Source organism: Paramormyrops kingsleyae, chromosome 20, assembly GCF_048594095.1.
Source record: "Paramormyrops kingsleyae isolate MSU_618 chromosome 20, PKINGS_0.4, whole genome shotgun sequence".
Taxonomy (NCBI): Eukaryota; Metazoa; Chordata; class Actinopteri; order Osteoglossiformes; family Mormyridae; genus Paramormyrops; species Paramormyrops kingsleyae.
In genome coordinates this window covers 18,620,462-18,634,265 of record NC_132816.1, presented here as the reverse complement: position 1 = coordinate 18,634,265, position 13,804 = coordinate 18,620,462, and the positions used below count along the sequence as shown (strand labels likewise).

General features: G+C 45.3%; 1 protein-coding gene across 3 annotated transcripts in view; it reads left to right on the top strand.

The window, feature by feature from the left end:
- Window positions 1-6,253: 6,253 nt before the first annotated feature.
- tcerg1l (transcription elongation regulator 1 like) overlaps window positions 6,254-13,804 on the top strand; it is a 76,075-nt gene continuing 68,524 nt past the window's right edge. The window contains exons 1-5 of one of the 3 annotated variants that reach the window (XM_023820240.2): window positions 6,254-6,287; window positions 6,714-7,064; window positions 7,829-8,128; window positions 10,457-10,603; window positions 10,852-11,032. In XM_023820240.2, coding sequence (XP_023676008.2) covers window positions 7,865-8,128; window positions 10,457-10,603; window positions 10,852-11,032 — 592 coding nt within the window. In that variant the 5' untranslated portion in view covers window positions 6,254-6,287; window positions 6,714-7,064; window positions 7,829-7,864. Of the gene's footprint in view, window positions 6,288-6,319; window positions 7,065-7,828; window positions 8,129-10,456; window positions 10,604-10,851; window positions 11,033-13,804 lie in introns of those variants that run through there. The other 2 variants (XM_072703772.1, XM_072703771.1) reach the window with 2 other exon arrangements.

The following is a 13,804-nucleotide window of genomic DNA, read 5'->3' as shown; positions in this document are numbered from 1 at the left end:
CCTCTTATTGTTTTATTTCACAGCGTGTGCGGTGCTGTAATGCATTTTAATGTCGCCTGTTATGTTCACGGCCCATCTGTCTGGGATAATTTCGGGGAATTTCAAGTCATGCAGACGACGTTATTTGTATTTCCCAGGAAATGCAAAACAAAAAACTGAAAATGGAGATCTCAGAGCTGCGTCGCACGGGATTACTGGTCCATATGCTGCTGAAGGGGGGCCGTCGCTGCTGGCCATCCAAATTCATTACTGACTTGGAATGAGTCGGACAATCATGGGAGCTAATGCAGGAGCCCCGGTGCCCGGGAATTACCATTATCGATTAGTGCTGCCTCGTCCGACTGGCACGGTCATTCTCCTGATGAAAATCACCCCTCTCGAGTGCTGCCGGCCCCTGATTCGTGCCGAGAAAGGAATGGAAGAGGAGAGCGTCCATGCATGGTCGCGTTTGTGTGTGTGTGTGTTTGGGTGGGTGGGTGGGGGGGGAGTCAATACTGACTGTGTTTTATCAAAAAAAAAAAAATTGAAGCAGATATGAGCCAAGAGGGCACTGGGTGATACCTGAATTATCCGAGGTGCATTTGACAAAAGAATTAAATGTGTTGCCCTGCAGTGGATCTGCATAAGTCAGGTGCTGAGAGGGTCCATAGGAGGTATGTGTAAGACAGTCATCATGTGGAGCCAAACCTGCACCCTGCACTCTAAAGATAGAAGGTGATTTTATGCAGAGGCTCGTTCCCATCCCAGGGCCCGCGCAGGGGGGAAGAGAGCCAGACTTTTCCATTTCGTGTGAAATGCAGATGGTTGCAGAGGTGCTTCGTACAATTGGGCCCGACAAATCCTGGGAGAAGTGAGGGGTGGGGGTTGGGGGGGGAGGGCGGTGATGGCTGATTGAACCTGAACGAACTGTCGAATTCAGATGTGTGAGGCCACCTTGGCGCTACTGCAGAGCCCCCCCACCCCCCTCTCCTGCTCCCCATCACCATGGCGTTGAGTCCCATGGCCAATTGCTAGTGTAATGGACTGTGGTTAAAATACACGGGCATGGAGCTCAGCTGATTGAGGATATGAAAGTATGTAACACGGGCGAAATGCCTCGCGAAGATGGGCTGGTGTGCGGGCGAGCGACCGAGCGGGTCAGGGGGGTGGCATAATGCGACAGCGAAAGCGAAATGGGCCTAAATAGCTTAAAACACTGCCCCCCCCCAACCCTGCAATTTATCCACGTTACTGATAACAACATTTGTAGGGTGTCTCAATTTTCCTTTACTTTCACTCAATTTTAATTCATCTATCCGTCTTAGATGTATTCACATATTTTTCCATTCCATCCGTCTTCTAACTGGTTATTTGGTCAGCATCATGGAACCAAGGCAGCACAGGGCAAAAGTTGAGGCTTTGGGTGGATGAACAGCAACACGGTAAGAGTGCGGTAAACAGCATGGCTTTATTACACCGTTATTTCCTGGATCGTGGGTCTCAAATAAGTTGCTGAATTTATGCATCAGATCCGCACGCCGTCACAGCGCCGCCCTCCAAACTCTGGGTGGGAGAGAAAACATGATGAACCCTATCAGAATGGAACAACCCGGCTAGTTCTGCTGTAAAACGTGAACACGACACAAATCAAGAAAATCAGAGTTTTAATTTGAATTTCAGCACTTAAAAGACCACAGGCAGCTGGAAAGAGAGAAACAGGAATTTGCATTCTGCTTTGAATGAAGAATCCTCTTCCATACAAAGCAGGTAAGCTGTTTGTACCAAAGCACCACGTTTCGCTCTTCTGATCCTTGTTGTAGTAAGGCTGCTGGGCACGTTCCTAACAGAGAATGTTCTAGATAAAATAATTCTGAACAGTGTTCAACCACTGGGCTGAGCAATTCAGCGTGTTTTTTTTTAGCAGAGAGGTTTGCAGCAGTTAGTAGCAAGTTGGCTCTTCCCAGACGCGTCGTGCCTCAACAAACGGGGTCCCATTGTTAAATCCACACCTGTGATGCAGGCTGATTGTAATTTGTTTGGACAATTGGTTGAATTCAGTAGTGCCCTGCTTTTGGTACAAAGCAGCTGGGAAAGTAGGAACCACCGAGAGCGCATGTCGCTCTGAAACATTCGCCGAACCCCTTCTTTGTGTGAGACGGGGGGGGGTCTGATTTGATCCATCTCCGCTAACGAGGCGAATAAAGCTAAACAGGCAGTTTACTAGAGAGTGCCATGTTCCTCTTCATTTGCATAAGGACGGCGGTACTTAAACAGAATAAATGCAACATCACCGCGACGGGTTTAACCCCATCTTTGGTTATCCCCCATCTTGTGCGGTGGCTTGTGGGATAGACTCCCGACCCCTGTGACCCTGCGTGGGATTAAGTGGCCAAAGCGGATGGATGAACGGAAAGCAAATAGAAGAATCGGCAGCCTGTTTGGTCAGTACTGCAGCCCATTCGCATTCTAAAATAGTTCCTGTTAATATCTGTGAAGCACATTGTTTGCTTATCCTGCCTATCCCAAATGCAGGTCAGTTTTTATTTACGATGTATAATATTTATTGTAATAATTTATAGTTTATTATGCAATATGTCAGTTTAGAGAGGTTCTTAGTTAATGTCTACATGCTAATGTCAGAGTAGCTATTCTGTTGCTATTCTATTTAATGCACCTGCTCCCTGCCTCTGATCCATGCACTGTTTTATACCAAGACAAGGACCCCTGTGTTCCCAGAATACACCAGGGCACCTAAACAGGGTAAACGCAGCGATTAGTGCCAGTTCCAGATGCCCTTTGGGCCTGGGGCCAAGCGCTCCTGTCAGCTGGGTGCACATACCATCTATTGCTGGAAGGCGTTAGCACAATGCTGGTTTTTTGCATTAATTTTCAGCCTTCAAAAACAGGCTACTCCCCAGCGAATACCCAGTGAAGCGCTTTTCCTTTCCATCAAAAACACTTAGATGTCGGTGTATGTTACCAAATGGCACCGTCTAAATGATGGCCAATTCCCCACTGATATCCGCTCTCAGTTTATTTATTTACGATTTTTTGTTATTTTCCTGTTGATCTCAGCTCCGTAACTGATACTACTTTACGTTTGCCATCCTGAAGTACTTCTTTGCTCTTGCCGAAGACTAACTAAGCTACCGTCTGCTTTCGTTTGCGACTCAACACATCACTACCATTAGCCAGAAGCGCAAATTAATTTTCATCATCACTTTATTAATCCCAGTGGGGAAATTGTCTTTACGCCTCCCACAACTTGCTCTTTGTAAGCGTTTTAAACATTTACTGGGCGCCGGGTGACAAATTGGGTCGCAGGAAATGCTCTGGTGGCCGTAAAAGTTGGTCGCTAGGTTCTTAACCTGAATTTGTCCTGAAATATATGCAGCTGTGTTGCAAGGTGAGGTTACAGGTGACACTGGTCAGCTATGGAGGAGGGAAGAGATTCATCCAGCACAGGATCGCTATCCTGGAAAGTACAGAGTGTAAAAGCTATGGGATATTTAGAGACATTAGATCGACAGATGCAAGCTTTTCAGCTGTAGGAGAATAACAGTGTATGTGGAATATTCCACACAGCACTGGGAGAGCATAGAAACTCCACACACACACACACACACACACATTTGTATTGTTATCTTTATGGGGACTGTCCATTATTTCTATGGGCAACCTTAACCCCTACCCAGCCCTAACCTTGACCATATGTGAGTAAACAAAATGCAAGATTTTTTGGCATTTATTGTTTTTGATTGCAGTCACAGATTTCTATGAAATTTAATTTCTCTTGTAGGGACCAAAAGCTGCCCTCACAATGTCAAAATAACAGGTTTTTATCACACTGCGGTGGTCTGATATTATAATATTTACATAATCCACACACAGACTTGGGGTTCACCTGAAACCCACCTAAGCAAAAGAATGAGTTTCATGTGGATTTTTGGTGATAGCGATGCACAGTCACGTCAGGTGCCCACCAACGGCGGAATGAGCCGCTGCAGAGGTCTGATTTTTGGGTTCCCAGGTTACAAACAAGCAATTAATGGCCCAGTGCTGCTTGTCTGATTGAGGCTGGCTCCCGAGGGCGATGCTGGTCCAAACCCATGTGTTGTCTTAGGCAAACTTCAATGCCCAATTTCAGTCTGTCCGGGGGGAGGATGGGCGGTTCAATAAATGCAAACTATTATCTCCAAGAACGCCGATAAACTCCACGTGCAAACACACACAGTCATGCACGCACACTCTCTCTCTCGCACGTGCTTACGCGTTGCCGAAATGCCTTCGCGGTCAAAGTGGCTCAGTCAAACATGACAAGACACCTAAACGAGAATCCTGCCTGATATTTACTCATAAGAACGTAAGAAATCTAAAAACTAGAGGAGGCCATTTGGCCCATCAAGCTCGTTTGAGAAGAACTCAATTAATAGTTCAGAGTGGTTAAAATCTTATCTAGCTTTGATTTAAAGGAACCCAAGGTTTTAGCTTCCGCTACACTACTACAGTAACAGGAAGACTATTCCATACTCTAACTACACGCTGTTTAAAGAAGTGCTTTCTCAAATCCATTTTAAAATGTTCTCCCGCTAATTTCCACCTATGGCCACGAGTTCCAGTATTTGAACTAATATTGAAGTAACTATTTGGTTGAACAGCATCCAGACCTGCGTACACCTGGATCATGTCCCTCCTTAGTCTCCTTTGCACACGTCTAAATATAACAATCCGACCTCATTTGCCAGTATAAAGGCCAAGTTTCTCGAAGATTTTTAGTGTCTTCTCCCAAGAGTTACACAGGTATTACACATTTAAGTAGATTCAGTAGATTGTTAAACTGTTCTAAAAAGACTGGCTGCTCATGTCTGAAATGGCGGTTTTAATTCACTTGCTTACTCAGGCATCAGTATTGACTGTCATTTGAAATCAACGACATGCATCTGATTTGTACGACTGATTTTAAATCTTTGTCTGACATATCGACCATGGCTTAATTCAGTTCTGACCTGCACTATCTCTTGGTTTGCTATGCTCCCCTGTCGTTGATTTTCATTTCCCCGTGATGCAAATCCGCATTTATCAATAAATTAAATAACACGGTTTATTTTATTTTATTTGAAAGGCTGCAGATCCGTGATTATAAATCATTACACACTTGAAATTCTTTGTCTGGAAATAGCAAACTACAAGTAATATGAAGTTCCCAATTTGCTTGTTCAAAGAACATCCACTTAAACGTAAACCAGCTTTTTGAGTGGTATTGCTAATCGTGTTTATTTCGAATGTTTATCGAGGTTACAGTAGATTGCTGCATTATGGTATGAGCAAGAAAACGCATCCAAAAAGGCAGGCACGTGCGCGCGGGGGGGATGAGCACCTGCCCGTTTTTCCCGAACTATTTAATGTGAACTTGTGCGTGAGCTTTAACGATACTGAGTGTCTCCTTTTTAACCTTTGATCACCTGCCCCTTAAGAATTCTCTGCACAGCCGTGCAAAAAGAGGAAACTAATTCCCGGGATAAAAACGCATTTATGCACAAAAAACACGCATATAAAGCATACATGCAAAATACAGCTAAAATACCCACATCTGATATGAAGCAGAGTGGACTTGGCTGAGTTTGAAACCCCTCTCTGTTTTACCGTCTGCTTAAATCTGCTGTATTCAACTGTGTCTGGTTCCATTTGTCTTACCGGCCTAATAGTTATTTTTAACTTCATGGCAAGCCCCTGGGATTTCACCTGCACAGAAAGCATAATAATATTCCTCCAAAATCCATCCGGCAGCCAAACGTGGAACCTTAATGGTTTATAGCACAATTGAGCTGGCAGGTCTGGTGCACCTTTACTTAATCTTCAGCAAAGGTAATTCATTGCACTTCGAGGCGCCATTCAGACCGCTCCGGTGCGGGTGGTTCCCAAGATAAGGCTGAAGAAAATAAAAGAGACGCCACTGTGTTTCACACTCCAGATGCCAAGAGACAGATTTGATGTATGAAAATAAAATCGCATGCCTAGAAAACATTAAAAAAAAAAAAAACACACGTGGGAACGTTTCTGTTCAGATTCCTTTGGGATTCTGAGTACGTTGAAGAACCATCCAAAATATTCATAAATATAGTGCCGTGGTTAATTAAAGTAAGTTCAAAACGGACAGAGGGAGGAATTACTTATAATTTCTGAAATCGCAGTAACATGCTTGTTTGTAAGGTAGGCTATTGAAACGTTCCCCCTAGCGGTAAGAAAAGCGCTCCGATCAACGCTGAACTCCAGTACAAGAGCGACAGGAAACTGGCACCTCAACAACGGTAATGAATTTTTGCAATTAAAAATTACACATGCCGAGAAAGTGCACATTCAGTCCTCAAGGATAACAGAGGATTAGAAACGCCCAAAAGCGTGCGGTTAATTTGGCCCTGAAATTCCCAAATTGATGGAATTAGCGGACGTTTAATTTAAAATCATACATTAACTTAAACTGTATTCTGGCATAAGAGTTATTTACGCCCCAGAAGAAAACATGCAGGGGTGAGCTGTCGCGATTTTTGGGCTCTGACGTTCATCAAAATTGAAATCCCTTGCAAGCTGGGGCTGGATCGTGCCGCGTCTATTCGACCATCCGAAATAAATACGACGCTTCAAACTTCTTTGCAAAGCCTTACATCCACAATAGTCAAATGCCCAAAGAGTGCGTGTGGATGGATTGAACAACACGGACTGCCTTTTTTTTGCAGGAGAGTCCCGCGTAAGAGGTGGCGTCCTTTAACAGGGAGGAGGCTGGAACAGGGTGAGAGATAATAAGAGACAGGGATCGTCTCCGCTGGATTGCTGTACAGCTCTCTCTATACAAAAAAAAGCCAGACTTGGAGACCAGCCGTTAAAGGATGTATTTGGAAAACCTTCCTTGATTCTGTGATATCAGCACAAATCGTCTCTTCTTCTGACTGAGATCTGGAGTCGTATCAGAATCTAAAGAACAGCCCTGGATATTAGACCTTGAATAAAACATACTGGGAACACACATGTTACGGATAAAACCATGGTACAAATAGGTAACTGAAGTAATTCACAGGGTGCGTTTTAAGGTGAGTTCGGCGTCTTTTATCACCTGTAATATAAAAAAATAACTTTTTACAAAGTTTAATCATATATCATATGTGAATTTCATTGTGAATTTTCGCTAATAACTCGGCTGTCTGTGTTTTATTTTACAAAGTGGGTAATGGACAAACGTTTCGATGGCTTGTCTGTTAACGGCGCTGTGTTGTCTACTGCAGAATAAGGGAAGAGCGATCGATCACACATGCATATTTCTATAGGGAAAACGACGTGTGTGTATACACATAAAAAGCCGAATAGTCTTTCTTAATGCACCCGATATGTCAAAGGCTGATGTTGCTAATGACAAAAAAATGTGCACGGATGTTTGGCACGGAAAGCATTTCTGTTATTTTATTACCGTTTATTTTTGGTGGAGCATGTTAAAGCACCGTGTCATGGCGTGTTCCACGTGCATAAGTGCGCATTAAATAACATTTGTCTCTCTTTCAAACCTATTTCGGTCTTGTACCACTTTCAGCGTGCTGCGTTCTGCATATGCCGTAATGGGTATGGCAAACCAAACTGAACACTGTCTCACTTTTATCGTTGTTGCCAGGGTTAAAATACACTTTCACATGTTCGGATGTGGTGATAAAGGATATAGGGACGCTTTAATTTCAGCGCCCGGCGCTTCTGATTTTAACCCTTTATAAGTGTCCCTAAAAAATCTGATGAGACGATTGCCCGTCGTGGCTGCGCGGTGGCATGTCGCTGTCCCTGTTCACCTTGTCTGGCGATGTCCCCTCAGGGATACCCACCCAGTCGGCCGGGTGTAGGATGTAGGATGCTCCCCATCCCAAGACTAAAGGGTCAGCCTCAGCTGTGGCAGATGAGCGGGGAGCCACCTTCCTGGGTGTGGATGCTCCCGGCTACCTCAGGGCTCTGCAGGATAAGTGCGGCTCCCCCTCCCCTCCTAATCTCCACGCACCCGCCTCCGCTGCTGCAAGCCGTTTCCAGCTGGCAACTGTCCTGTGAGCCGCTCCTGCCCTTGGTGCGAATACCGTCCGCGGAACCGGCCATCCAACCGTACCCCCTACCCAGCGTCCAGGTACCTCCGCCTTATATGTCTGCGACCGTCGGTACCCTGAACACACAACGCCCCAGGCACATTACAGTCAAGCCAGCCAGCAAACTCCCCCACACTCCCCCAGAGAGCGCTCTATCGGTTCTGCTGTTGCGCACATATAAGTTTTCACAGTCGCACAGAAGGCGTGCAGCGTAAACTAGAAACGTAGAAAAATGATCAACATTTATTTTTTTTCCATCCACACCATGAAAAACGTGGCACCACAGGTCACCAGACTCAGTATAGTACCCCCCAAGAAATTATCGATAATAATGACTGAAAGTTGCTGGGCTAAATGTCAGAGCAGTCTTTCATCCGCATACCATTTACTCTGAGCTTTGTTATTTATACCAAAAACAATTTAGGTGGCTGCAATAAACCTCTGCGCTGACAGGCTGCCCTTCTGTTTGACAGCCCTGCTCCGGACTAATGCAGTACGACGATTAAGGGCAGCGCGCAGCTCGCAGTGACACCTGGCGCCCACTAGAGGCGCTTTCCCCGCAATTAAGTTCAGTCCGTATCTTCTGTGTCATCCTTGTCTTGCACCTAGACGCGGCGTGACATTTAATCGGAACAGAGCAGGGAGAGGGATTCTCGAGAGTAACAACGGCCTATCATCAGTGATTTACACCCTGATTTTACAGATAATTACAAGGAGGGATAGTCTGGGAGAACGGGGTGGTGCGGGGGGCGGTGACATTGGGACCTATTTGCAAACACCGGAAAACAGGAAGTACATTTTTTGCAAGATATATAAGATGTAAGATCTCCAGGCCATTTGCCCTGTGGGGGGAGAACAATTTGGTGGGGCTGAGCAGCCTGCATGAATTTTTTAATTTTTAGCTCTCGAAGGATGGGCAATGAAGAGGACTCGTTACAGAACACCTTTGAAAGATGTAAACATTTCAATCTTGGTAATGCATACTTGGTAAGACTAGTCTGAATTTAGCACTGTAATATGCAAAGGCAATATTCATATATAATACACACACACACACACACACACACACACACTGAGTCAAAGCATTATAGCCCCCCCTGTGCTTAGGTAGCCCCCTACGCAGTGGGGATTGATGCCCTGTGTGTCGTGACGTTACTCCCATAACCGTCATCAAAGTCGTGCCATAGTAGCCCTTCTGTTGGTTTGTAGAGCCGTGACAGTCTCCGTCCACATCCTGCCTTGGCGAGTCCTGGTCCGGCGGTTCGTGGTTCTTCCCCACTCAGAACACTCTCCATAGGTGTGGCCACGGCGGACCGCGAGTGTCCCACAAGCCCTGCCGCTTCGGAGACGCTCTGACCCAGTCGTGTGATCACAGCGATTTGGCCAACGTCAGAGTCACTCATATCATTATTCCTGCCTGTTTCTTCTGCATTCAACATGTCAACTACGAACACCCAATGTTAGCGTGCTGTCTAATATATCCCAGACACTGACACGCACCGTTTTCACTCAATAGTGAACATTATTCATTTCACTTGGGGCAGGTCATACTGTTTGACTCATCTGTGTGTGTGTATATATATATAGGATTTAAAGATTCAAAAGGATTCTATATATATTCTACATATACAGTATATGAGGTTAATGGTTGTGGACTATTCTGCTGATATATCACACCGGCAGGTCTTCATCTCTGATGGCCCAGCCAGTGGCTAGATGACATTGCTGCTGTCTGTTATCAGCATTTAGTTGTGTTTTCATAACATAAAGCTATTATATTGACGACATAAGATGGCTGAATGTACAAACTGGTCCATCATTACCCCAAGAATGGTCTGTTCAGATGAATAAGCTGAGTTTTCTTGGGTTAAGGGGTGAAACTGTAGTATTTGCCTTGATATTGTCCTCCTTCACTTGCTCTGTAGTTTATAAGTCCCTATAGCAGTCAACCGTGAAACAATGCAGCATTCTGGTACTTTAAACGCAATGTTTTTCAGAGATGTTATATTCCTAGCAACTAAATGACTTTAAGTGCCATAGATGAAGGCCGATTTCTGAATCAAGGGACGCTTGGGTGACCCCCACTCTATTCTTGGGTTTTGAAAGGTGGGACCATAAATCATACAGAGCCAATTAGCCAATGATATGTTTTGCATCATTGAGTGACAGGAGAGGGGGCCAATCAGCTTTCAGGTGGGGCTAGCATCCCTGTTGCCAAACCCCCGTAAACACCACTGCTTCCAATCAAATGAATGATTCACATCACACATGGCCCATGATCCTTTGCACTCTGAGTACTTCCTCCGGCTTGCATATGTCACCATGGACTTGAGCTGTGTTTGAGGAGCTCTCCTCTGGTTCCTTTGCAGTGGGAGCTACCCTCCCGTCCTTCACTTATGGGTTTCCAGCCATCCACCAACATGGACTTGGTCCCCGTGTTCCCCCGTGTGTACCGCTCCGTGTTGCCCCCTCACGTCGGCAAAGGATGGGTTGAGAAGAGGATCCCAGACTACAAGGTAATTGGAAGACGTTCTCCTGTGCCTCGAAAGCTTCCAGCAGCTTCCATCGTCCGGCTCTCACCCATGACACATCGTTTTTGGCTTTGCTTCCACATCTCTACCCCCCCCCCCCCCCCCCCCATGTATACTGTAATCCGCCTTTGGCATCATTAACTGATTTGCTACATCAGTGTCACCAAACATGAACCATAAATGAGACTGACTGGCTCCACGGGTATCACAGGCTCTGCTGTCCTGCTTTCCAGATTTACCTAAACAACGCGTTGGCTTTGGATAGCACCTGGATCAGTCCGGAGGAGATACGATTACTCCAGAGGCTGGAGAAGCCAGTGCTGATGACTAATCCCATGGCAATGAGCATATCTAGGCCACCTGCTGCCTCTGGGAATTTCCACACGCTGCTGGTGTCGCCCCAGCGTGTATCAGGTTAGTCTCCGAATTTACTACCTGTGCCTGCTGTATAAGCCGGTCTGTCGAGTGGCTGTGATTTATCAGGGACCCGTTTCCCATGGCCCCCTCCCACCCCCCCACCACCACCCCATTTTTTTAGGCTCCCACTGTCAAAGTTTAATCTCCGCTGTTAAGTGTTTCAAAATGGAACGGAAGCTGCTTGATGCGTGTTTTGAACATCTTCCCCGCAGCTGTAAAAAAAGGTTGTGGGACGGGGACAAGGGCCAGGTGTGGATTTAGACGTCGCGCGACACCTCATAAATCGTCGTGAGTCATTGTGAATCATTCATCAGTCAGAAACAGAATGCGATGTACACAATCGCGCGGATTGAAAACGTTTTCATGGAAGCCGACGGCTATGAGGTTTTTGTTGATTTCAAATTTTTAACAAGCGTGGAAGTAATTCAAGAAATAACCAGTAGCTTTTAATAAATTAATTTAACCTTTATTGTCCCTCATGGGGAAATTCTTTTTACGCCTCCATCAACTTGCTCTTTGTAGAACAAGCTGTCTGCGAAGGGCCTTAAGGGCCTTACTGAAGGACCCACAGACGTGCTGAGGCTGGGTTTAAACCGGCGACCTTGTGATTACGAGCACACAGGCTTAGCCCACTGAGCCACACGCTGCCGATGCCGTCAATTAAAGATATGGATCGCAATTAGATGGAAGGTATCTGTGTGCAGTTTTTTGCGGGTAAGAGGAACAGTTAAAATCGTTTTAAAAGAACACAATAATTTATGAGGCACGCACGATTACGTTTGCTGTGGTAAATGGTAATTAAACAGGGAGTTTCCCTGACATGGAGTGTAGGTGCGGAAAATGCTGCATATTACAAAAATACGCATGTGCACCCATCCTTCTGTGAAATCACACCCCCCCAATTTCATTCAGACGCTTTCACTCTTGGACGGGCTCAGGCAGCAGCAGAACAGCTACCCGGCCCGTAGTCTGTCCCGTTCCATGATTAAACAGTCAGTCATGCGCCTGAGCCATCGATTTTTGCATCTTAGTACCTTTGGAGGAAGTTTCAGACCTGCAGGTCTGCATTGGGGGGCTGGACCCTAACCCCCACCCCTCTGTTTCTGTCAGAGTACCATGTTTGACATCTGACCATGGAGGAACGCGCAGTAGACTTGGCTGGATGCTGTCAGCCCCATACAGAAAGCTTGCCTCGATTGACTTTATCTTCCTTTGGTGCGAGGTGGCCGTAGTCCCACGTTTTGCCCTCTAGGGGAGCCGTACAAACTCCCGCAGTCCGTATCTGCCAGAGTGGGAGGCAAGGAGCTGTGTATCAATCAGGCAATCATGTGGTTTAAGAAACGGCCTTATCTGCTCTGTCCCAGCAGCACCGAACAAAGTGCTATTGTAGCCAGGAGACCATAACAGGCCACTCTTATCTTATAACTATCAAAAATAAATTACAAAAAACATGTTTCTACTTGTTCTCAACAAAGCAGCGAGAAAAAAATAATCATGTTTAGTGTCCTGGGCAAATTGGTTGCTTTTTAGCTATGAAGATAAGGGGCGCTTGCTTTAAGGTTTTTGTGGCTGGGTCTCCGCATGTGATTGATCTCTCCGTGCCTCGTCAACGGACCAGGGATCCATCCATCATTGGCGCCTCTTCCCCTCAGGCTGTGCCGGCTAATAAGCGAGCGCTGGAGGGCTGGGAACGTGCCGTGCCACGCCAGAAGTTGCACTTTCGGAACGGACGCGTGAAAATGTCTCCACACAGACATCGTAACACACCTGCCCGCGGGGAGACATTGTGTCTCACACAGATTAAGGATTCTTCCAGCACTTGCCACTTCTGTTTATTTGTTTAATGCTAATTTACGAGATTCTCTCCAGCTACGGTCATATTAGCACGCTAATATTTTGTATTTAATTGGTTCTTGGGTGTATGAATTTGTTAGATCCCTTCAGTTGACTGGGTACCCATTCACCCTGTGCATGCTGGGCTCAAGACAATGTGTGATCCTGTTTGGATCAGCAGTTCTTGGAAGAGGATGGATGGATGGATGCTTTCTGTAGACATTATTTTCCAACTTGCATGTCCTGGATTCTATACCCTGCACATTATTGATAAAACTGGATTTGTAGCTGGGGTCATTGAAGTTAATGGGCACTGTAATTGGGTTTCGTTACAGCCGTCCATAATCCAAAATTCATGTGCAGAATTAGACGTGTAGCACCAGAAGAGCTTATCAGAACAGTGCACATTTTTGTGTCCGTTTTTGTCTGCTGTCCAAAATATACAAAACTGAAAACAGGTGACTGGTGGAAAATTATACCCCTAAAATTTCCTATATGAACTGATAAGTTATACTGGTGAGCAAATGCTAGTGTTGTCTTCAGAGGCAGAATTTCAAATTTAGCACAATATTAATGTTTATTAATGAATTAATTAGTTATGGAAAAGATCATGACTACTTTGAGTCACATTAGCAATCCATGGACTGGTTCAGTATAGTTTGTATACTTAGACGACTAACAAGTAACTGAATATATGTCCTATTGATATAACTGCAATTAGACTGCATGTGTCCAATGTACTTATTCAGTACTAATTTTAAATAGCTTTTTGGTGGTTTGATCTATGAGTTTACGGTATGTATTTGCCAACAATCTGGAATTCTGAAATTTTCTATGGTATATACAAACTGTGCTTCACAATAAAAATACAGTGCAGCACATACTTTGACAGCAAAGAGATCTAGGATGCAATTTAAGATGGAATAAATTGCCTTG